At 41.8% G+C, this 20,698-nt stretch overlaps 1 protein-coding gene across 6 annotated transcripts in view; it reads left to right on the top strand.

Annotated features, from left to right (window-relative positions):
- Positions 1 to 20,698, top strand: part of CPEB3 (cytoplasmic polyadenylation element binding protein 3) — a 200,136-nt gene that overhangs the window by 161,020 nt on the left and 18,418 nt on the right. For all 6 annotated transcript variants that reach the window (XM_042238502.1, XM_042238505.1, XM_042238504.1 and 3 more), the window contains one exon: positions 7,497 to 7,678. In XM_042238502.1, coding sequence (XP_042094436.1) covers positions 7,497 to 7,678 — 182 coding nt within the window. The remainder of the gene's footprint in view (positions 1 to 7,496; positions 7,679 to 20,698) is intronic.

Genomic DNA, 20,698 nt, shown 5'->3' with positions numbered 1-20,698 from the left:
AATTATTTGAAAGGATAGATATGGACCTCTCCCTGTGATCATCTGTTTTTCACTGTTCTGTGATCACACTGACAGCGTAAGACAGGAAACCCAAGATGCTGAACTGTATTCTTTCTTTAACATTCTATGTCTGTAAGATGATAGATGTTCTAGGGTTAAACAGGAATTATATTTAGTTATCTAGTTAGAAATTGGACTTTGTGTTCCCTGCCTAGATAATGCATGTTTTGTAAATTTCAAAGTTCGTTTTTTTTTTTAAAGTAAACTAATTTGTTTTGGTTTAAAATTTTGTTTTTGCCATTGTTGGATATTAATCTGCAGTCACTTAGTCTAATGAAAGTTCCCCCATGCCAGCACCTCCTATAAATGTAGCTAGTTTTTAGAAGGCTAAACAATCTACGTTAGTGTCCTGGAATTTTACTCTATCCAAGACTTCCAGATTGGAGGCCAAGTAGTCTGGATAAAAAGAGTTAACATCTTTAGCTTTTATCCCTGTGCATAGAATTGAATTTCTTTGGAACACACTGAGCTTTGTGGACCGGTGTGTGTTTTGGAATAGAAGACTGTTAATTGACTACAGTGCAGTTCACTTGAACAGTAAACATGTATTGAGCATGAAGGGTGTCACTGGCACCGAGAAAGTGCACGTCATGCCACACTGAATGGACATCCCACTCTTGCTGAACAGGTCATCACCTATAAAGTCAAAGATTTCAGAAATGTACTAATAGAGTACTAACCCAATTAATTGAATACTAAATTATATTCCATAACATAACGTTCTCAATTTTTGGTTTTTAAATATTTCAGGGCATTTTTTTCCCCAGGAGTATTGTGGTTTGAATTCTGGAAAGTCTTAGAACTATTTTAGGCACTATATAGAAGATGATCCTAAACTAGGTATTAGTGCTGGTACTCAACAAGTGAGATTTTGTGTGTCCAGATTGATTTTCACCTTATCCTGGGCCAGAAATGGTCCTTTAGCACATTACAGTGAATAAAATGTTATCACTCAAGAATTATCCTTTTGGATCTCATAGGGCTTTTTGTCTTTGATATTTTCCCATTGTAAGACAGGGACCATTGTCACTATTAAATGATAATATAGTCCTATCCCACTAAATAGAAATGCACAAACACTTCTGAAGATACAAGGCAACCTGTTTTAAGTGGATTGTCTTGACTGAGTTTAGGTTGTTCCTTCTGATCTTTTGACAAGCGTGACTTTTAAAAATTCAGTTTGGAAAAAAAATCAGGGGCGTAGAAAAATTAGCCTGAAAGTGGGAAAATATTGGTGGAAAATCTCGATGAGCTTACCCACAGATAGATTGCCTGATTGTTGCCTTTTCTAGGAAGCAATTTCTACTGTCTCTGTCTCTCCCTTCCATCACTCCTGTCACTGTCAGTGGCAGGCCAAGGATGGTCTGCCTGATGCCTCCTGCTGATTCTAGATCTCGCTTTCCTTCCATTTCCCATCTCTCTCCACCCCCACCCTAGGAAAAGCTGTGGGTAGACTTGCCATGCCACCGTGTGGCTAAAGTGTACATATTCTTGAGAGAGTCAGTACGAGGAAAGAGGTGGTCCATCTCTCTCGTCTGTCTCTCCTCCTGCTGCCACCTGGACGTGCAAGAGCATATTGCCACTCTTCATTCAGATGTTGTGAGCCACATGTCTTCCTAAATCTCAGTGCAGAAATCTCCCTGTTGCATATCCCTGTGGCATGAGAACCTTTCCTGGTGGCATGTCTTTGCTCTGATAGCAAGTACGTGCCAGGCTTGGGAGCTTTGAGGAGAGACCGCCAGGAAAGAGTGGGAAAGGAAGGATCTGGTCGCTGTCCTCTCCCCTGGTTTGTAACCATAAGTACCTTCTGACTCGAGCTTCTTGGCCTAGACATCTCATTTGGGGGCTGCCTCAGTAATCCAGCTTTGGGAGCCATGCGTTTCCAGCTTTGATCAGGCTTGAAAAACCCTCAGTCTTCCTTTCTAGTTAGAGGCATCTGTGAGCTGTTCCTCCACTTTATGACTTCCTCCTGACAGTTTATCTGACCAGGTCCTGCAGAAAAGATCAGTCTTGAGTTTCTGGAGCCTGCCAGTTGCCTGTCATCTTTGGATCTCTCACCTTTGTAACTGTTGTTCTGCTGAGTCTCTCCTGTCTTTTTCTCGCTATATTCTGCTATGGATCCTGCTATTTTCTTCTCCTCATTCTGCCCTCCCTCCCCCCACCCCAACTGTTGTGAGGATGGCTTTTCTATGGGAATTCTAGAGGAAAACAGTTTTTTGAGGTAAATATTCCCTAATGTATGGCATACATCTAGAGAACATGATGAATTTTTCTAAGAGCATTTATTCCACACATTCTGTGCCAACATTCTGGTAGGCCACAGAGAGTAGGAGTCATATTAGGAATGATTTGTGATTTAGGAAAGAGGAGTATTATAACCGCATCCTTTTTGTTCAGTGAAGTGGTGGCAGACACAAATCATCTTATGTCAAATTGGTCAGCACTAGAAGCTTTTTCTTTCACCCAGTCCCAAGTTCAGATGACTTGTCTCAGATAAACTCCAGAATTGGCATACTGACTTCATTCACCGCACTGCCCTTAAGATTAGGGATTTTCTAGTGTTCATTGGTATTTGTGAGCTCCCTCCTCTAGGAAAGCACACCCTCACCCACAGCTGATGTCAAAGGTTGCCGTATCAGTGGTAGTTTGAATAACATTAAGTAAGACTGGGATGAACTGGTGCTTATGGAGCAGAAACCAGGCCAAGTTAATGTTAAGCAAAGATTTATGAGTTAAGCAAATGTTAAAGAAAAACAACCCCTGGACAAAACGAAACATTTGAGCACCGCTCTGTGCCCAACAGTATGCCCAGAGTTCTCATACATGTTTAATCCTCATGAAAACCTTGTGAGGTTGTAAGTGGTAGACTTTTCATCATAGAGAGAAGGAAGCAGAGTTCAAAGGGGGTGATTAGTCAAGACCACAACAATTAAAAAAGCTAAGGCCCAAACTCAGATCTCCAGACTTCAAGTCTGGAACTCTTTACACAGAAGGAAGCTGCTTTATCAGAAGCTGAGATCTGAGATTCTGTCTCCATAACAGTAATAACAGTCAGCCTGGTACCAGCTCGTTTTAATCAACTTAAATACTCTTATTGCTCAGACTTAGTTGGTTGTTCATACCATTTATTTGAAAATATTCATAACTTCCCAGCATCTCATGCAGAGTGGAAGCTTATGAGCATTTCCTCTACTGAAGATACGTGAACCGCTTTTGTGATCCAACTCGGCAATTCCTTTCGTTCCGAAGCGCAGGCCTCTCGGTCACCCTGAGGTGCCTTGGAGACATGGAGCTTCTGGATTCATGATTTAAAATCTGAGAAGATGGACCTGTTAGTATTTCCCTCAGGAATGCTCATTCCTGCCCTGTCCCATTTGGCTCTCAGAGTATCTTGGATTTCTACATTGCCTTAGGCTAACTTTGAAATCTAATTAAACCTGGGGTGGTGGGGGGGGGCGGGGGGGCGCGGATGGGAGAGTCATCATGATTTTCTTTCTGTTGAGCTGATCCCTTTCAGATCTTTATGAAGAATTGGGAGTAAAACAAGTTGGGGTTCAGATTCACCTCTAGGACATGGCCACCACAACCCAGAGGAATTCACGGACATACTATACGCCACATACGACTGCAGTATTTTTGTTTCCCTCTCTAGTCTGGGACACAGGGAAGCTCATCACAAGAGCCAGTGTGTAGGTTAGATTTATAGTAGTGTACTGTTCTCATGGAACAGTTGTTTATGAGCTGACTAGAGTTATCATAAGAGCATAGAACATCTTAACCAAAGTACATAATGCCCTTGGACATGGCTACCAGAACTCGTAATTTCCCACCCCTGTGGTAGCCAGACAGACCCTGATAACACTGTCTGGATGGGAAAGAAAAAAGAGAAGTGGTTTAGAGACATCTGACTTCCTCACAGACTCTGTCTATGCCTGCTGTCACCTCTGTCTGTCTGAATTTCAACCTCTGGTACTCTCATCTTCCTCAGGTTAAATGTTAAGAACGTGCTCATGGGAGATAACGCTGTCCTTGTCATCTACAGAGGATGGTTTCACATGAGGATTCACTGTTATACATTTAGTAGGTGGTTTGACTACATTTCCCAGATAAGACATATCCTTGATCAAAGACTCACATTTCAAGAGCAGGATGGAGTTCGTAAAGTATAGATAGATCCATGAAGGTTTTAGTTGACTTCTACCAGATACTCACTGCTTTTCTTCTGTTTTTCTCTCTTCCTCCCAAGTAGTCAAAATGGTAGCCCTCTTGCTGGCTCAGCTTCCTCCTCATTCAGAGGAAGGGATTTATATGGAACTTTCCTACATTAACTGATAATGCTCACTAAAGAATTCTTTAAAACCCAGCCTCTATGAGTAGTTGTATATTATGACATCTGTAGGTGAATTTGTATCTTCCATATAAAAAGTATTTTCAGATTAGAATTTTGTAGGACTTGAGGAAAGCTTGCTCTTTGTTAGTTACCTATATAGTAGATGAATTAAATTACTTTTCTTAATGTTGTTTTTATCAACTGGTTACTTTTCTCAATAATTAGCAATGCTGTTTAGTACTTAAGCAACATCCCTCTGTTGTTTGAGTGCAGCATGAGTTTAGGCAGCAGGAAGTACATTTTTAATGAGGACTTGCTGATTGAGTAAGGACCAAATACAAACAGCAGTTGTTGAGTTATTATTTACTTTTCTTCAAGGATCATCAGACTATTGAGGTTTTTGTAGCTAAAATACAGGTTAAGGTAGAGAAATGAGTAGCCTTCATATTCTTCCCCCCAAAAAACTTTCTGTAGTCACCTTCGATTCTTCTAGCTTCTCAATAAATTGTCCTTCACTTGAATAAGACTTCATTGGCTCAAATGCCTGCAAACTTTTGGGTGGCCAAGAAAATGACTGCACATAAGCTTCTAAGTGGAAATTATTAATTTATATAATTTTCCTAAAAGCATAAGTGAACGAGGGTTTCTTTTTCCTGTCAGAACTGCTTAACTGCCAGTAGCATCAGCCATGACTGAATCTTTGGGCCGAGAAGGTGATTTTCCAACAGCCAGATTCACAAAGTGCTTGTGGAAGGTGCTGTCTCTGGCATCTGCGGATCCCTAAAGTTCCTTTGGAGACCAAGATGCCACAGAACCTCTGGTCACAGTGGCTCTTGTCTTCGGCTGGAGCTTCAAGCTCTCTCTCTACATTAGACACTTTCTTGAGTCCTTCCTAAGGGTAGAAGACAAGCGCGTTCAATCCTTTGCCAACATTCATCTCCTGGCCATTCACCAGGCTCGGGAAGTGTTCACTGTCTTATTCTATTCCAGAAGAAGCCAGGTCTTTGGGAAATTAGTGTTTAATTTCCAGGCCCCAAGGTTACCTATTTTACTAAGCCAACTTGACTAATAAAGGAAATTCATTAACAACTAAGGTGTATAAATTCAGCTTTCAATTTCTTCTTCTCTGTGACTGGAATAACGTTAGCTATGTGAGGAAGTCCTTAAGCTATCATAAATTGTTGAGACATAGTAAGGACCCACTAAATTCTGATATTCAGGGTACATACGTGATTCTTGGGCTTCCCAGATGGCTCAGTGGTATAGTATCTGCCTACCAAGCAGGAGACTTGGGTTCGATCCCTGGGTTGGGAAGATCCCCTGGAAAAGAAAATGGCAACCTACTACAGTATTCTTTATTCCTGCCTGGGAAATCCTATGCAAAGAGGAGGCTGGTGGGCTGCAGCCTGTGGGGTCACCAAAGAGTCAGACATGACTTAACAGCTAAACAACAGGGACATGATTCTTACTGCACTGTTTGAATGAATGTGATTTCTGGATCCTGCCCCAAGACTGAAGTCAGGGTCCCCTTGGGCTCTAACCAGCAATGTTTCTTTGACCGATATGACTCAGTAACTCTGATCATAATGGGATCATTGGGGTAGCTTTCTGCTCTTCTGTCTTTAAAAGCACTTATTCTCTGGCTTAGTTACTGCTAGCTTATTTACTCATCTTCTGAAAATTACCTGCTGGTTGTTAAGTCATTCTTCCTATTAGAAACAGAAGCTTAGAAATCAACTACCAGTATTAAGCAGTCTGGTTTGAAGAAGTCAGATAGAAAGAAAGCCTTTCTTTCATAGTGACATAACTTTGTTATTGCCTCAGCAGCTGCCATTATAGGAACCAGCAGTACATGGCTTTCCTTCTGTTCATAGAAATCTGGTGGAGTTCTTGCATCGTTAAGCCCTTCAGCCCTTGAACCTGCTGCAGAGCTCTCTCCTGCCACTCCAGCCCGTGCAGCTCTCCTTCTCCCCAGATACTGATTCCTGTGTAGCTCAGCTGTCTGGGGGCCTTTGCACACTGGCTGTGGCCCAGGTCTTCATCTGTCTTCCCTGTCCGCTCCTTTCCAAATACCATGTGTAGGTATTTGAGGAAGTGGATTCTTGGGTCATTCCCTAGGAGTAGGGCTAAGTCTTTTGGACTTAAAACCATGTGAGTGGCCTGAAAGGAGTGGTCATACCTGGAGGAGGTGCCATCCAGTATCAAGTAAACAATTAACTTCAGGCAGTTTGGATCCAGGTAAGTAACTGCTGTATGTCTCTCCATGGTACCCTTTGATGAGGACAGTTGTAGAATATCAGACCTTTGGAATGTCCAGTTTCCAAATGCCTTCTGTCTAGGTGTTTTGCAGATATGCCAAAGAGCTCTAGTGAAGAGTGCAGACCAGACCTCTGGATTTATAGCAGGGTACAGGATGGATGTGCTTTTACTGCCTTTAGCAGCTTAGTGTTTCCTGGTAATTATAAGCACTCAATAAATGTTTATTGCTGCTATTATCATTTTTAGTATTGTTATTTAGAATTTAGTGTGAGAAGTTAGTATGGAGATTCCTCAATTGAAATAAACTCTTAAAAATCTTTTATTTTTTAAAAAATTGTGGAGAGTTATTTCTAGGCTGTAAACATATTGCCTCTAGAATTAATTCTTTCTATAGCTTAATCTTAATGTAGTACTAGTGTGACTTTAGTAATTACTTTCAGCCCTAGGGGTCAGTAAGTAGACTGTTTCTTATTAACTTGTTAGGGCACCTGAAATGCTTTGCCTGCCCAGGGTCCACTCTAGTGGACTAAGCAGTTAGAAATTAGAAAGGAGGGTTGCTGATAGATCATTTCTTTTATACTATTGCTGAAGTTCTCATTATGTAAATTTGTGTGTGTGTGTGTGTGTGTAAATTCTTTGTTTCTTTCTTTTTTCATTTTGTTTTCAAATATCCTATGAGGAGCTCCCCTTCTTGAGTTCTAAGACTGGTGTGGACACTCTTCATGATACTTAACATGGGTTTTCCATTTCTTAGTTACACTGCATGATTCTTCCATATAGTCCTTCCTTCTCCTGGACAAGAGACCCTTCTAAACACTTATACCAAATGGTGTTTATTTTCTTGCAGTTGAGCTGGCAATGATCATGGACCGTTTATATGGTGGTGTCTGCTATGCTGGCATTGATACAGACCCCGAGCTGAAGTACCCCAAAGGTGCCGGCCGTGTGGCATTCTCCAATCAGCAGAGTTACATCGCAGCCATCAGCGCTCGCTTTGTGCAGCTCCAACACAATGACATTGACAAACGGGTAAGCCACTGCTTGGGGTATCATTGCCATGGGAAAGAAATGAAAGTTATTCCACGGGCCGCTGGGGAGAAAATCACCTTATGCGGCATTAGTCCATGAGTCCGTCTCGGCTGCGTGAGAAAGAGAATGCCCTTGGTATTTAAGGTGTTAATGAACTTTCTGTTTCCCCCATCCCTGGGGCGATGTTACACTTATGAAAGTAATGCTGCACAGTTTAATGAAGCAAACCAGTGCTGTTTAAAAGATAATGCCAGGACTTCCCTGGTGGTCCAGTGGCTAAGACTCAGCACTCCCAGCGCAGGGGACCTAGGTTCTACCCCTGGTCAGGGAACTAGATCCCCCATGCCACAGCTGAAGATCCCGTGTGCTGCAAGGAAGTCCTGGTGCAGCCAAATAAATTGATAAATATTTTTGAAAAAAAGATGATGCCAAGAGCACAGTGACAAAGATTGAGAGCCTGTTTGACCCATGTGGTCCTCTTAAAACAAAGAACTTGAACTAACATTTAATGTTAACATTCAGGAGTATACATAAAATATTGAAGTTCCCGTTTCTCTTAAACTTGCAAGATCATATGTGATAGCAATTGCTGGAGCTATTGATAGCAGTAGCTGCTTGCTGTCCCCTCTAGTCCCCTCCCCAACTCTCTTTCTCCTGCTCATAGCAAATAGACATACCCGTTACCTGTCTCCTTGCTCATTGACATTGCCTGCCTGGCCAGTGGAGGCACTCAGATTTGCTGTCATCCAAACAGGTGATAGTAGAGCTGGAGAGCATTGGTGTGCTCAGTTGGGTTTGGGGACAGACACAGGTTTAAATCCTTAAACCCCAGTTCTGCCACTATTTGGAAGCTTGGGGGAATAGAAGGAGTTAGGAGCTAATCTGAGACCTGATTGATAGAGTAATGGAGCAAGGGGGAAAACATCAAGCCTTAGACACTTCCATATGCAATTGTTCAATGGTTAATGCTTCCAGTCAAGGCTGTTTTGGGGGCATACACTGGACAGGAATAAATAAAGTAGTAAATGTGTTTTCTTACCAGGTGTCAACTCCTCTCTGTGGTTGACTAACTGGTTTTGTGTAGCAGACCTAAGTGTGTTAGGAGGTGAAAGTTTCAATGGGTGATGGATTTTTTTAAAGTCAGTAAGATAACATTTTCTTTAAGACGTAGATCAAATTACAAAAGCCAGTGCTTAAAATAAACAGTCTGTTTGCTATGTCTCTGGGATCCTTAAAAGTAAGTAGTGATGGTTTGTTTTTTAATTAAAATGGATGATTGTTTTACAAAACTGTGAGACACTCTAAATCAGTGGAAAGTCAGGGGTGATAAAGATTCAGCTCCATTCCTAGTTTTGAAGTGCCCACAGCACCCCTTTGGTAGCAGTAATTCCCCTACAGACTGTGAGCTCCGCAAAGCTGGACATGGTGTCCGTCTCATTCTCTGCTTCCCCACTGCTTGATGTGTAGATACGGTTGTTGTCTAGTCACTCAGCCGTGTCTGACTTTTTGCGACCCGTGGACTGTATCCCACCAGGCTCCTCTGTCCATGGGATTTCCCAGGCAAGAATACTGGAGTGGTTTACCATTAACTTCTCTAGGTGTAGATATGGTAGGTGCTTGGTAAACCTTTGTTGGATTGACAAATGGTGCTCTGTGAAGGGTTCTATTAACTTCTGCTGCTGGTGGACTTGCTTGTGCCTATATGTTTGTGAATCTGAAACCCCAGATTCCATTACATTTAGACTGCTTTTGGCCCCTGTCAGTGGTGAATCCCAGGCAATAAACTTAACCTGAAAAGCACTTGTGTATCATCTGTATCCAAGTAGCTTTCTTTTTGTTCCCCTCTGAAGCCAGAAGGCCTGAGACTGCTCAGGAGGTAGGTCCTAAAGATGATAAAAGAAGATTCCACCTTTCCTTTGCCCCCACCCTAACAACCTCCTGTCTTACTCCTTAGTTAGAAGGAAGTGCATTTACTCCAGGGTTTATGGTATTCTTTGAACTCCTTTAAGAATCGTAGAAAATTCAGGCGCTATTTGTTTTATTGCCTACCTCTCCTCTCACCTCTGCTGTACTCATACCCTCAGCATTGATTCCCACAAGACTTAGACCTAGGTAAGGAAGAAAGAAGTCACGTTTCTTTTGTTAGCATAATCACAGGCCATGCTGTAGAAAAGTGTTTGGCTCATCAAACTTCTCAGGAACGCCATTGACTATTTCTGCTCTTTGCATTTGGGTTGCCTATACCCTCCATTACCTTAGGATGGTCCTTGATAAACATTTAGGGTAGCAGCCAGTTGTGATAGAAGGAGTATGGAGTTTGGAGCCAGAACAGATCCCAGTACATTTAAACCTCTGCTGCACCAATCACCAGACCTCTGGTGACTCCAAACAAGTTACTTAATGCCCAGAGCCTTGGGTCCTCATCTGTAACTCCTGGGGAAAGTCTGAAGATTAAATGGGATTTGAAGATTGAACATCCAGAGTCATATGGCAGTTAAGATGTTTACCTGGCACTTGCTGATTTAACAGTATTCATCTTGCTGGAAGTGTACTTACACTGATGTTGTTAATATTAAATGGCTTGAATTTTATTGTTGCTCTGCTGGAGATGCAGTGAAAAGTTACACTGGTTAGTGAAGAGAGCCCTGGGCAGAGTCAGATGGCTAGGTCTACATGTGGTCCTGTTCCCAGTGGGCTGTGTGATTAAAGTCGGAGTTTCAGAATAAGGACAATAATAGTAATAGCTTTGTGTACCCCACTAGATTGTTGAGAAGCCCAGAAGAGACACTGAAAAAGAAAGCACTACATACAGTGTGACTCACTGGACAGGTGTATAGTGGGACTGTTGTGGTGCCACATGGTGTCAAAAGGGATCTGTTGGTTCCTTCAGTGCCCTGGAATGAGAATCATTTGAGTGGGAAACTGAAAATTACTGCGAGTGATGGATTGCCTGCTCTCCCTATCTCCCAGCTCCATCTTCATGCTCTTTGTTTACGCTGACCAAGATGCAGACCATATTCTTTACTACGAGAGATGGAGGCCAGCTTCTGTCTTGAGTGGGGCTCCTTTCCACTGGTTTTCTGTGAATATTGCACTCCCTTCCCTCAAACATTACTCTTTCCTTTTGTTTTCTTCTTGTTTTGAACATAGCCAGCAATACCTTTGGGCTTCCCTGGTGGCTCAGACAGTAAAGAATCTGCCTGCAGGAGACTCAGGTTTGATCTCTTGGTCAGGAAGATCCCCCGGAGAAAGAAATAGCAACCCACTCTAGAATTCTTGCCTGGAGAACTCCATGGACAGAAAGCCTGGTGGACTACAGTACATGGGGTTGCAAAGAGTTAGACATAACTGAGTGACTGACACTTTGATTTTCAGCAATACCTTATTTTGCTGCCTAGGGTACTCTGAGAAGTCAATGTCACCTCACTCCAGTACTCTTGCCTGGAAAATCCCATGGATAGAGGAGCCTGGTAGGCTGCAGTCCATGAGGTCGCAAAGAGTTGGACACGACTGAGCGACTTCACTTTCACTTTTCACTTTCATACATTGGAGAAGGAAATGGCAACCCACTCCAGCGTTCTTGTCTGGAGAATCCCAGGGATGGGGGAGCCTGGTGGGCTGCCGTCTATGGGGTCGTACAGAGTCGAACATGACTGAAGCGACTTAGCAGCAGCAGCAGCAGCAGCAGCATGGTACTCCGAGTCTCTGTTAACTGCACCCTTTGCTGTAGTGCTTTTATAGGTTGATTTCACTTTTATGTTTATGTGTCTTCTAAAGGTTGATTTGAGCTTTCCAGAGAGTTCCTATTTTATAAATAAGCAACATTAGGATTTCCTTAGGTTAGGCCCCTTTTCCTTGCCTGTGAATATAAAATGTGCCAATATGCAACAGTTATAGAAACAGTCACTCCTGTAACTTCTGACACTCTGATCTCTACTGTCATCTTACTCATCTATGTCACCATCTCTAGGCAAGTTCAGTTCAGTTCAGTTGCTCAGTTGTGTCTGACTCTTTGCGACCCCATAAACTGCAGCACGCCAGGCCTCCCTGTCCATCACCAACTGCTGGAGTCCACCCAAACCCATGTCCATTGAGTCGGTGATGCCATCCAACCATCTCATCCTTTGTTGTCCCCTTCTCCTCCTGCCCTCAATCTTTCCCAAAATCAGGGTCTTTTCAAACGAGTCAGCTCTTCACATCAGGTAGCCAAAGTATTGGAGTTTCACCTTCAACATCAGTCCTTCCAATGGACACCCAGGACTGATCTCCTTTAGGATGGACTGGTTGGATCTCCTTGCAGTCCAAGGGACTCTCAAGAGTCTTCTCTAACACCACAGTTCAAAAGCACCAATTCTTTGGCACTCAGCTCTTTTTATAGTCCAACTCTCACATCCATACATGACCACTGGAATAACCATCGCCTTGACTAGATGGACCTTTGTTGACAAAGTAATGTCCCTGCTTTTGAATATGCTATCTATGTTGGTCATAACTTTCCTTCCAAGGAGTAAGCATCTTTTAATTTCATGGCTGCAGTCACCATCTGCAGTGATTTTAGAGCCCCCCAAAATAAAGTCTGACACTGTTTCCACTGTTTCCCCATCTGTTTGCCATGAAGTGATGGGACCAGATGCCATGATCTTCGTTTTCTGAATGTTGAGTTTTCAGCCAACTTTTTCACTCTCCTCTTTCGCTTTCATCAAGAGGCTCTTTAGTTCTTCTCCACTTTCTGCCGTAAGGGTGATGTCATCTGCATATCTGAGGTTATTGATATTTCTCCTGGCAATCTTGATTCCAGCTTGTGCTTCCTCCAGCCCAGCATTTCTCACATGATGTACTGTGCATATAAGTTAAATAAGCAGAGTGACAATATACAGCCTTGACGTACTCCTTTTCCTATTTGGAACCAGTCTGTTGTTGCATGTCCAGTTCTAACTGTTGCTTCCTGACCTGCATACAGGTTTCTCAAGAGGCAGGTCAGGTGGTCGGGTATTCCCATCTCCCTCAGAATTTTCCACAGTTTGTTGTCATCCACACAAAGGCTTTGGCATAGTCAATAAAACAGAAATAGATGTTTTTCTGAAACTCTCTTGCTTTTTCCATGATCCAGCACATGTTGGCAATTTGATCTCTGGTTCCTCTGCCTTTTCTAAAACCAGCTTGAATAGCTGGAAGCTCACGGTTCACATATTGCTGAAGCCTGGCTTGGAGAATTTTGAGCTTTACTAGCGTGTGAGATGAGTGCAATTGTGCAGTATTTTGAGTATTCTTTGGCATTGCCTTTCTTTGGGATTGGAATGAAAACTGACCTTTTCCAGTCCTGTGGCCACTGCTGAGTTTTCCAAATTTGCTGACATACTGAATGCAGCACTTTCACAGCATCATCTTTTAGGATTTGAAATAGCTCAACTGGAATTCCATCACCTCCACTAGCTTTGTTTGTAGTGATGCTTCCTAAGGCCCACTTGACTTTACATTCCAGGATGTCTGGCTTTAGGTGACTGTGAGTGATCACACCATTGTGATTTTCTGCGTCATGAAGATCTTTTTTGTATAGTTCTTCTGTGTATTCTTGCCACCTTCTTAATATCTTCTGCTTCTGTTAGGTCCATACCATTTATGTCCTTTATTGAGCCCATCTTTGCATGAAATGTTCCCTTAGTATCTCTCATTTTCTTGAAGAAATCTCTAGTCTTTCCCATTCTATTGTTTTCCTCTATTTCTTTGCATTGATCGCTGAGGAAGGCTTTCTCATCTCCTTGCTATTCTTTGGAACTCTGCATTCAAATGGGTGTATCTTTACTTTTCTCCTTTGCTTTTCACTTCACTTCTTTTCACAGCGATTTGTAAGGCCTCCTCAGACAACCATTTTGCTTTTTTGCATTTCTTTTCTTAGGGATGGTCTTGATCCCTGTCTCCTGTACAGTGTCACGAATCTCATTCCATAGTTCATCAGGCACTCTGTCTATCAGATCTAGTCCCTTAAATCTATTTCTCACTTCCACTGTATAGTCAAAGGGATTTGATTTAGGTCATACCTGAATGGTCTGGTGGTTTTCCCACTTTCTTCAATTTCAGTCTGAATTTGGCAATAAGGAGTTCATGATCTGAGCCACAGTCAGCTCCCGGTCTTGTTTTTGTTGACTGTATAGAGCTTCTCCATCTTTGCCTGCAAAGAATATAATCAATCTGATTTCGGTGTTGACCATCTGGTGATGTCCATGTGTAGAGTCTTCTCTTGTGTTGTTGGAAGAGGGTGTTTGCTATGACCAGTGCGTTCTCTTGGCAGAACTCTATTAGCCTTTGCCCTGCTTCATTCCATCCTCCAAGGCCAAATTTGCCTGTTACGCCAGGTGTTTCTTGACTTCCTACTTTTGCATTCCAGTCCCCTGTAATGAAAAGGACATGTTTTCGCGGTGTTAGTTTTAGAAGGTCTTGTAGGTCTTTATAAAACCATTCAACTTCAGCTTGTTCAGCATTACTGATCGGGGCATAGACTTGGATTACTGTGATATTGAATGGTTTGCTTTGAAAATGAACAGAGATCATTCTGTCATTTTTGAGATTACATCTAAGTACTGCATTTTGGACTCTCTTGTTGACCATGATAGCTACTCCATTTCTTCTAAGGGATTCCTGCCCGTAGTAGTAGATATAATGGTCACCTGAGTTAAATTCACGAATTCCAGACCATCTAGTTCGTTGATTCCTAGAATGTCAGTGTTCACTCTTGCCATCTTCTGTTTGACCAGTTCCAAGTTACCTTTATTCATGGACCTGACATTCCAGGATCCTATGCAATATTGTTGTTTACAGCATCGGGTCTTGCTTCTATCACCAGTCACAACCACATCTGGGTGTTGTTTTTCCTTTGGCTCTGTCTCTTCATTCTTTCTGGAGTTATTTCTCCACTGATCTCTAGTAGCATATTGGGCACCTACCGACCTGGGGAGTTAATCTTTCAGTGTCCTATCATTTTGCCTTTTCATACTGTTCATGGGATTCTCAAGGCAAGAATACTGAAGTGGTTTGCCATTCCCTTCTCCAGTGGACCACATTCTGTTAGACCTCTCCACCATGACCCCCCCATCTTGGGTGGACACAGCATGGCTTAGTTTCATTGAGGTAGACAAGGCTGTGGTCCATGTGATCAGATTGGCTAGTTGTCTGTGATTGTGGTTTCCGTCTGTCTGCCCTCTGATGCCCTCTCTCAGCACTTACTGTCTAACTTGGGTTTCTTTTACCTTGGATGTGGAGTATCTCTTCACCTCTTAGGCAAGAGGTGGTTTTTAAAATTTTTCTTTTGATAACAACTTTATACCTTTTTGAAGTATAGTTCATATATGATACATATCCAGCACCACGGTTCGAAGGGATCATTAGAGGCAGGGAATCCTACTTATTAACCTGTGCTCTTCAAAGTCACAGGAACAACGGAGGCTGGGCTGTTGGCAAATTTCTGCCCCCTGCTATGTATTAATTAAGGTCCCCCAAGAGTATGTCACCTGTTGGAGTAGGCTGATAAATCTACAGATCAGCAGGCTTTATGCCACATTTGCACAGCCTTGAGAAGACTCCAGAGGTAGAAGAAGCTCTAAATGGTGGTTCCTTATAGCAGGGTTCCCCACCATCCAGGCCATGGACCAGTGCCTCCTGTCATATCAGCAGTGGCATTAAATTAGAAACAAAGTACACAGTAAATGTAATGTACTTGAATCATCCGAAAACTATCCCCCTCACCTCAGTCCATGGAACGATCAACTTCTACAGAACGGGTCCCTGATATCAAAAGAGTTGGCCACCACTGTCTTACAGATCAAGACTGCTGCCATGATCTTGACTCTGCCACTGTGCCCAGGGGTCTGAATGGAAGTACTTTGTACATGGGTGACAGTAAGTGTGTGGAATAAATTAGGATGATATGTGAGGGAGCAGGGACTGGGAGTAGCCATGGAAGGCTGTCAAGGATACTGGAATGAGCCACTGTCATCTCTCACCTGGACATCTACAGTTGCTTCCTCATTGGTCTCCCCAGTTCAACTTTAGCCCATCTCCAATTCATTCTTTACAATAAAAACTAAAGCACTCTGGGCTTCCCTGGTGGCTCAGAGGTAAAGACTCTGCCCGCCAATGCAGGAGATACAGGTTTGATCCCTGGTCCGGGAAGATCCCACCTGCTGCAGAGCAACTAAGCCCATGTTCCACAACCACTGAGCCTGTGCTCCAGAGCCCGGGGACTGCAGTTACTGAGCCTGCACACCCTGGTGCCCGCGCTCTGTGGCAGAAGAAGCCCATGCACTGCTAGAGAGCAGCCCTGCTCAGCACAACTGGAGGAAAGCCCGTGCGGCAGCAAGGACCTAGCACAGCCAGAAATAAATAAAAAGTGAAAAAACATCTAAAGCAGTCTTTAAAAAATCATCTTACATCACATCTTTCCCTCCTTTAAACCTTTTGATTATGTTCTACTGCCCTTAGGTTCGAGGTCAAAGTCAATTAACACTGCCTACGTGACCCTCTGTACACTACAGACTGCCTCTGCTTCAGCTCGCATTTCCTCATCTTCGTCTTTTTCTCGTGTTTTACAGGGTGATTATGGATAGTTACCTCTCCCTGCCTAAAACCCACTTTTCCTTCAGGTCTCAGATTACTTGTGACAATTTTAGGAATCCTTTCTTCAGTGGCGTTTACAGCTTTCCCATAGATCATTGTCGTAATCGCATCTGTTATTCCTTTGTGGCCTTCAGTACCTCTATAGTGAAGCAATCCTAAAGGAAATCAAATCTAAATATTCATTGGAAGGACTGATGCTGAAGCTGAAGTTCCAATAGTTCAGCCATCTGATGTGAAAGCCAACTCATTGGGAAAAAAATCCCTGATGCTGGGAAAGATTGAAAACGAAAGAAGAAGGGTATGGCAGAGGATACGATGATAAGATAGCATCACCGACTCAATGGACATGAATTTGAGTAAACTCTGGGAGATAGTAGAGGACAGAGGAGGCTGGCTTGCTACAGTCTATGGGGTTGCAAAGAGTCAGACACGACTTAACAACTGAACAACAACAAAAAGGAAGCAATGCTTTGTTTAATGTCCATCTGTGCTTCCAGACTGTACCATCAGTGAGGGCAATGATTGTGTCTCCTGTACTAATTCCTGGATACTCAGTAAGTGATACACAGTGGACCCACATTAATTAATTATATCTGAATGAATGAATGAGTCGTTGAATGAATGAATGCTGATGACCTGAGAGCGTCCTTCGGCATGTCCAGCTGTCCACCAGAGGGCACTCTGCACAGCTTTCTTTTTTCACTTAGTTGAGTGCGTTCACTTGAATTAATAAAGATGTTTAGGTTTTGCTGTTTGGCATATCAAAAAGTATTCTTTAACACTCATAGTCCATTAAAGCTGGACTTTAACTTGGGCATGACCTCATCTAACCCGGTTGATTTACAGCAGAGGAGAATGTAGGAGAGGCTTGGAGACAGGCTCTCAAGACACCTGTCATTAACTGACATAAGAGCTGCCTCTGCTCATGGAACTCCCTTCCCAGACCTTGCTGTTCATCCAGGGTCTAATGTTCCTTTAACCCCACTTCCTTATTTTCACACAAACCAGGGTCCGAACTCCTGAACTGTATTATAGGTGCTTTAGTTTTATGTGTGTTTCCATAGTTCATGTAACGTTTCAGCTGAACATACACTGCACAGAGCAGGACACATCTGGAGTCTGCTCTCAGGGTTTGCCAGTATGTCTACAAGTTACTTTGAACATTAACAAAAAGAGTTTGAAATTTTGTGTTGCAGTTGTCTTGCTTTTATTTTTTGTATTGTCTTCATGTAAACCTTTGTTCAAGTCAGTGTGAGCCAATGCAGTTCCACTGGACTGTAACATTTAGTGAAACTGTGGCATTTTTGCTGTCATAATGACCCTTGTTATTGATCATTATTATAAATGAGACACATGCAATTCATGCCTCAGTTTTTACTTCAAAGGAGATGTTAATAATAGCTTGGAAAGAGTCCTCTAAGGCTTATATTCATGCATACTTTATGGCTAAATGTTTACCAGCTATCGGCCAATTGGTTATTTGTCCCTATGGCAACAATATCAAGGTAGTATGATACCCAGCACAGGGTTCTCAGCATTTCTTTGCTTTGGCATACACTCTTATGGGTAACAGAGGCTCCCTAAAGTTAATGGGGGGTATTTATGTATCTTAGGGAGAAGGTACACCTCACACCCATTCTTGTCCTCACCACCCACAGAACCAGGCTATAGTGAAAAAGTGTCCTGGCTTGGAAATTAGGAGATCTGTTTATACTCCTATCTCTTCTCCCAGTCACAGTGTGACCTTGGGCAAGTTACTTAACGTTTTAGAGGCTTTATTTTAATGATTTTACTGTCCCAGGATAGTAAGAACATCTAGCCTAAAATCTTCAGGTTTATTACACAAATAAACGGTGAAGGTTAAGAAGTGCTCTGGAAAGTTACAAGGCTATACAGATGTTGATTTATATTGTTGCTGAACCTGGCCTGTTTGAACAGTGCTTTTATCTCCTAAGGATATGTCCAAGGCTAACAGTTAATTCTTTTTTTCCTTTAAAGTTCCTGCTCACTTCCACTAAGAATCTTTAATATAAGGATAATGAAATAGTTGAAGTTGACACTAAAAAAAAAAAAAAAGTTTAACATAAGTGCCAATCTGCAGACAGACTGGTTAGATGTTAGTCAAGACACGCATGTAGACACTCAAGTTTCATTTAAAGATGTAAATACCTGGATGCATTTTCTATTTAAAGGATTGAAGGTTTTTCCTCTTTTTAGTCTAGAAAGAGGTATTTCTATCAGCATCCTTTCTCTGATAATACAAAGATTTTGAGCCTGAAATTGAGTCGTGTTAGGATTAAATTTTACTTATGTTCTCTTGAACAGTGTTTCTGTGAAAAACTGGGCCAGTTTAAAGTGTTTAAGTACAACAAGGGCAAAAGAGGGCACCTGTACCCATTCTGTCTGTTTTAATGGTATTTTTAGAAGTGATGCCAAATGAGCACTTAAGGTTTGAAAGCTCTGCTAAATCCAGTTTTCTTTGTAACTCAAGTCTAGGTCACTTACATATGAAAGATTTTGCAGTGTGAAAAATGAGACCATTAGAAAATGGGCAGTCTTTTTACATGGCCATTTTTCTGCCCTTTGTCTATTCTGCATGGTCCTGAGAAACTTGTAAGGATAGAATCATTTGAGTCTCCCTTAATCTGACAAAAACATGTGATTTGATTTAGGTGAACTATTTCTTTATAAAAATCTAAGGGATTCCCCCCCCCACCCCCGCCCAGCTGTTGTTTAGTACCACTTGATCATGTTGCCGCCTCAGAATTTAAAAGTCAAAATGTTTATAACTTGAAATACATCATGCAGTTGACATTATCATTTACCAACTCGATCTGTAGAGCCTTTTTACTAGTAGAAAGGATACTAGACTAGAATCAGCTAATCTGAAGTTTAGTCTTAACTATACTTACTTACTGTATACCTTGAAGGAAGGACATGCGTGTATGTGTGTTAAAGTGGTTTTGAAGGCTGTAAAGCATTCTGTCAATATACAGTCACACTGATAACATTAATTTACATGAAATCATACATGACTAATATTTGAGCTCTTCTGGAAGATCATTAGACATCTGGTTGGAATTTCACATGATAAAAAGAGTTAAAGATTTCAGGCAAGGTAATGGTAAAGTTGGTTAGTTATTTGAGTTTTTGAAAGAGGAGGAACTCTCAGTAGAAAGGTCTTCCCTGCCCAGGAATCTATCCCTAAAATTAGTTCTTCAAATCATCATTTTGTACATTGTTCATAAAACATGAATCCATTGGATTTTTAATATTTATTTTACCAAAAGAAATCCTTTTCTGAGTCAAATGGGTTTGGAAATGCTTTCTTAAAGGAAGTTAACTAGGCCAGTTTACTCTGGGAGTTCTTGGAGTCTTTTATATACTAATCTTCATAGTGAACACACCCAAGAGGGAAACAATATGCAGTTTTCACAAATGTTTTGATCATAGAACTCTTCTAAAGTGTATCATCTCTTGGGAATAATGTTCTAGGGAACCCAGTTGAGTAACTACAGTATTTTCAGCTTCTTTTCTTCCTTCATGTTCAAATTTGAAAGTTTAATAAACAGTTGATTGTTTTTCCCTTCCTTGGCTCTTTTTCCAAGTTTGTTCCACACACATACAGTTTCTTTCCTTTGTTTTCTCATTGTGGTGACAAAACACATGAGATCTACACTCAACAAATCTTTACGTGTGTGGTACAGTACTGTTAACTATAAGCACAGTGTCTTACTGAACAGATTCCTAGAGCATTTTCGTCTTGTATAACTGAAACTTTATATGCTTTGAACTGCAGCTCCCCAGTTCCCCTTGCCCCCAGTCTCTGGCAGCCACCTTTCCACTTTCTGCTTTCTGTGAGTTTGACTACTTAGGTAACTCATATAAAAGTATTGGGAATCATTCAGTATTTGTTCTTTTGTGACTGGCTTATTTCACTTAGCATGTTGTCCTTCAAGTTCACCCTTGTTGTCACATGTGAAAGGAGTTCCTTCCTTGTTAAATCTGAGCAATATACCACTTTATGTATATACTAGATTTTCTTTGTCCGTTCATCTGTAAGTAGACATTTCAGTTGCTCCCACACTTGGGCTATTGTTATTAGTGCCACAGTGAACATAATAGTGCAAATGTCTCTTCAAGATCCTGTTTTCAGTTCTCTTAACTACCCAGAAATACGATTGCTGGATGGATATCTTTTATCTACAAAGGTTGGGGTTGGGCAGGCAAACAGCAGCTGTGTATTCAAGGATGCTGGGGAGAGCTCTGAAGGTGTGATCGGTATTCCCTTTAGTATTTCTAGTTCTTCATCTTTTGGTTATTTGAGGTTATCTATTGTATCTTTCTTATATGTAGTCCCTATACAAAAAGGGAAGAGAGTTTTGAAATCAGTATCCCATGAGAGTTGGA

This window comes from Ovis aries, chromosome 22 (assembly GCF_016772045.2).
Source record: "Ovis aries strain OAR_USU_Benz2616 breed Rambouillet chromosome 22, ARS-UI_Ramb_v3.0, whole genome shotgun sequence".
In the NCBI taxonomy this organism is placed as follows: domain Eukaryota; kingdom Metazoa; phylum Chordata; class Mammalia; order Artiodactyla; family Bovidae; genus Ovis; species Ovis aries.
This window is presented reverse-complemented; position numbering and strand designations above follow the sequence as displayed.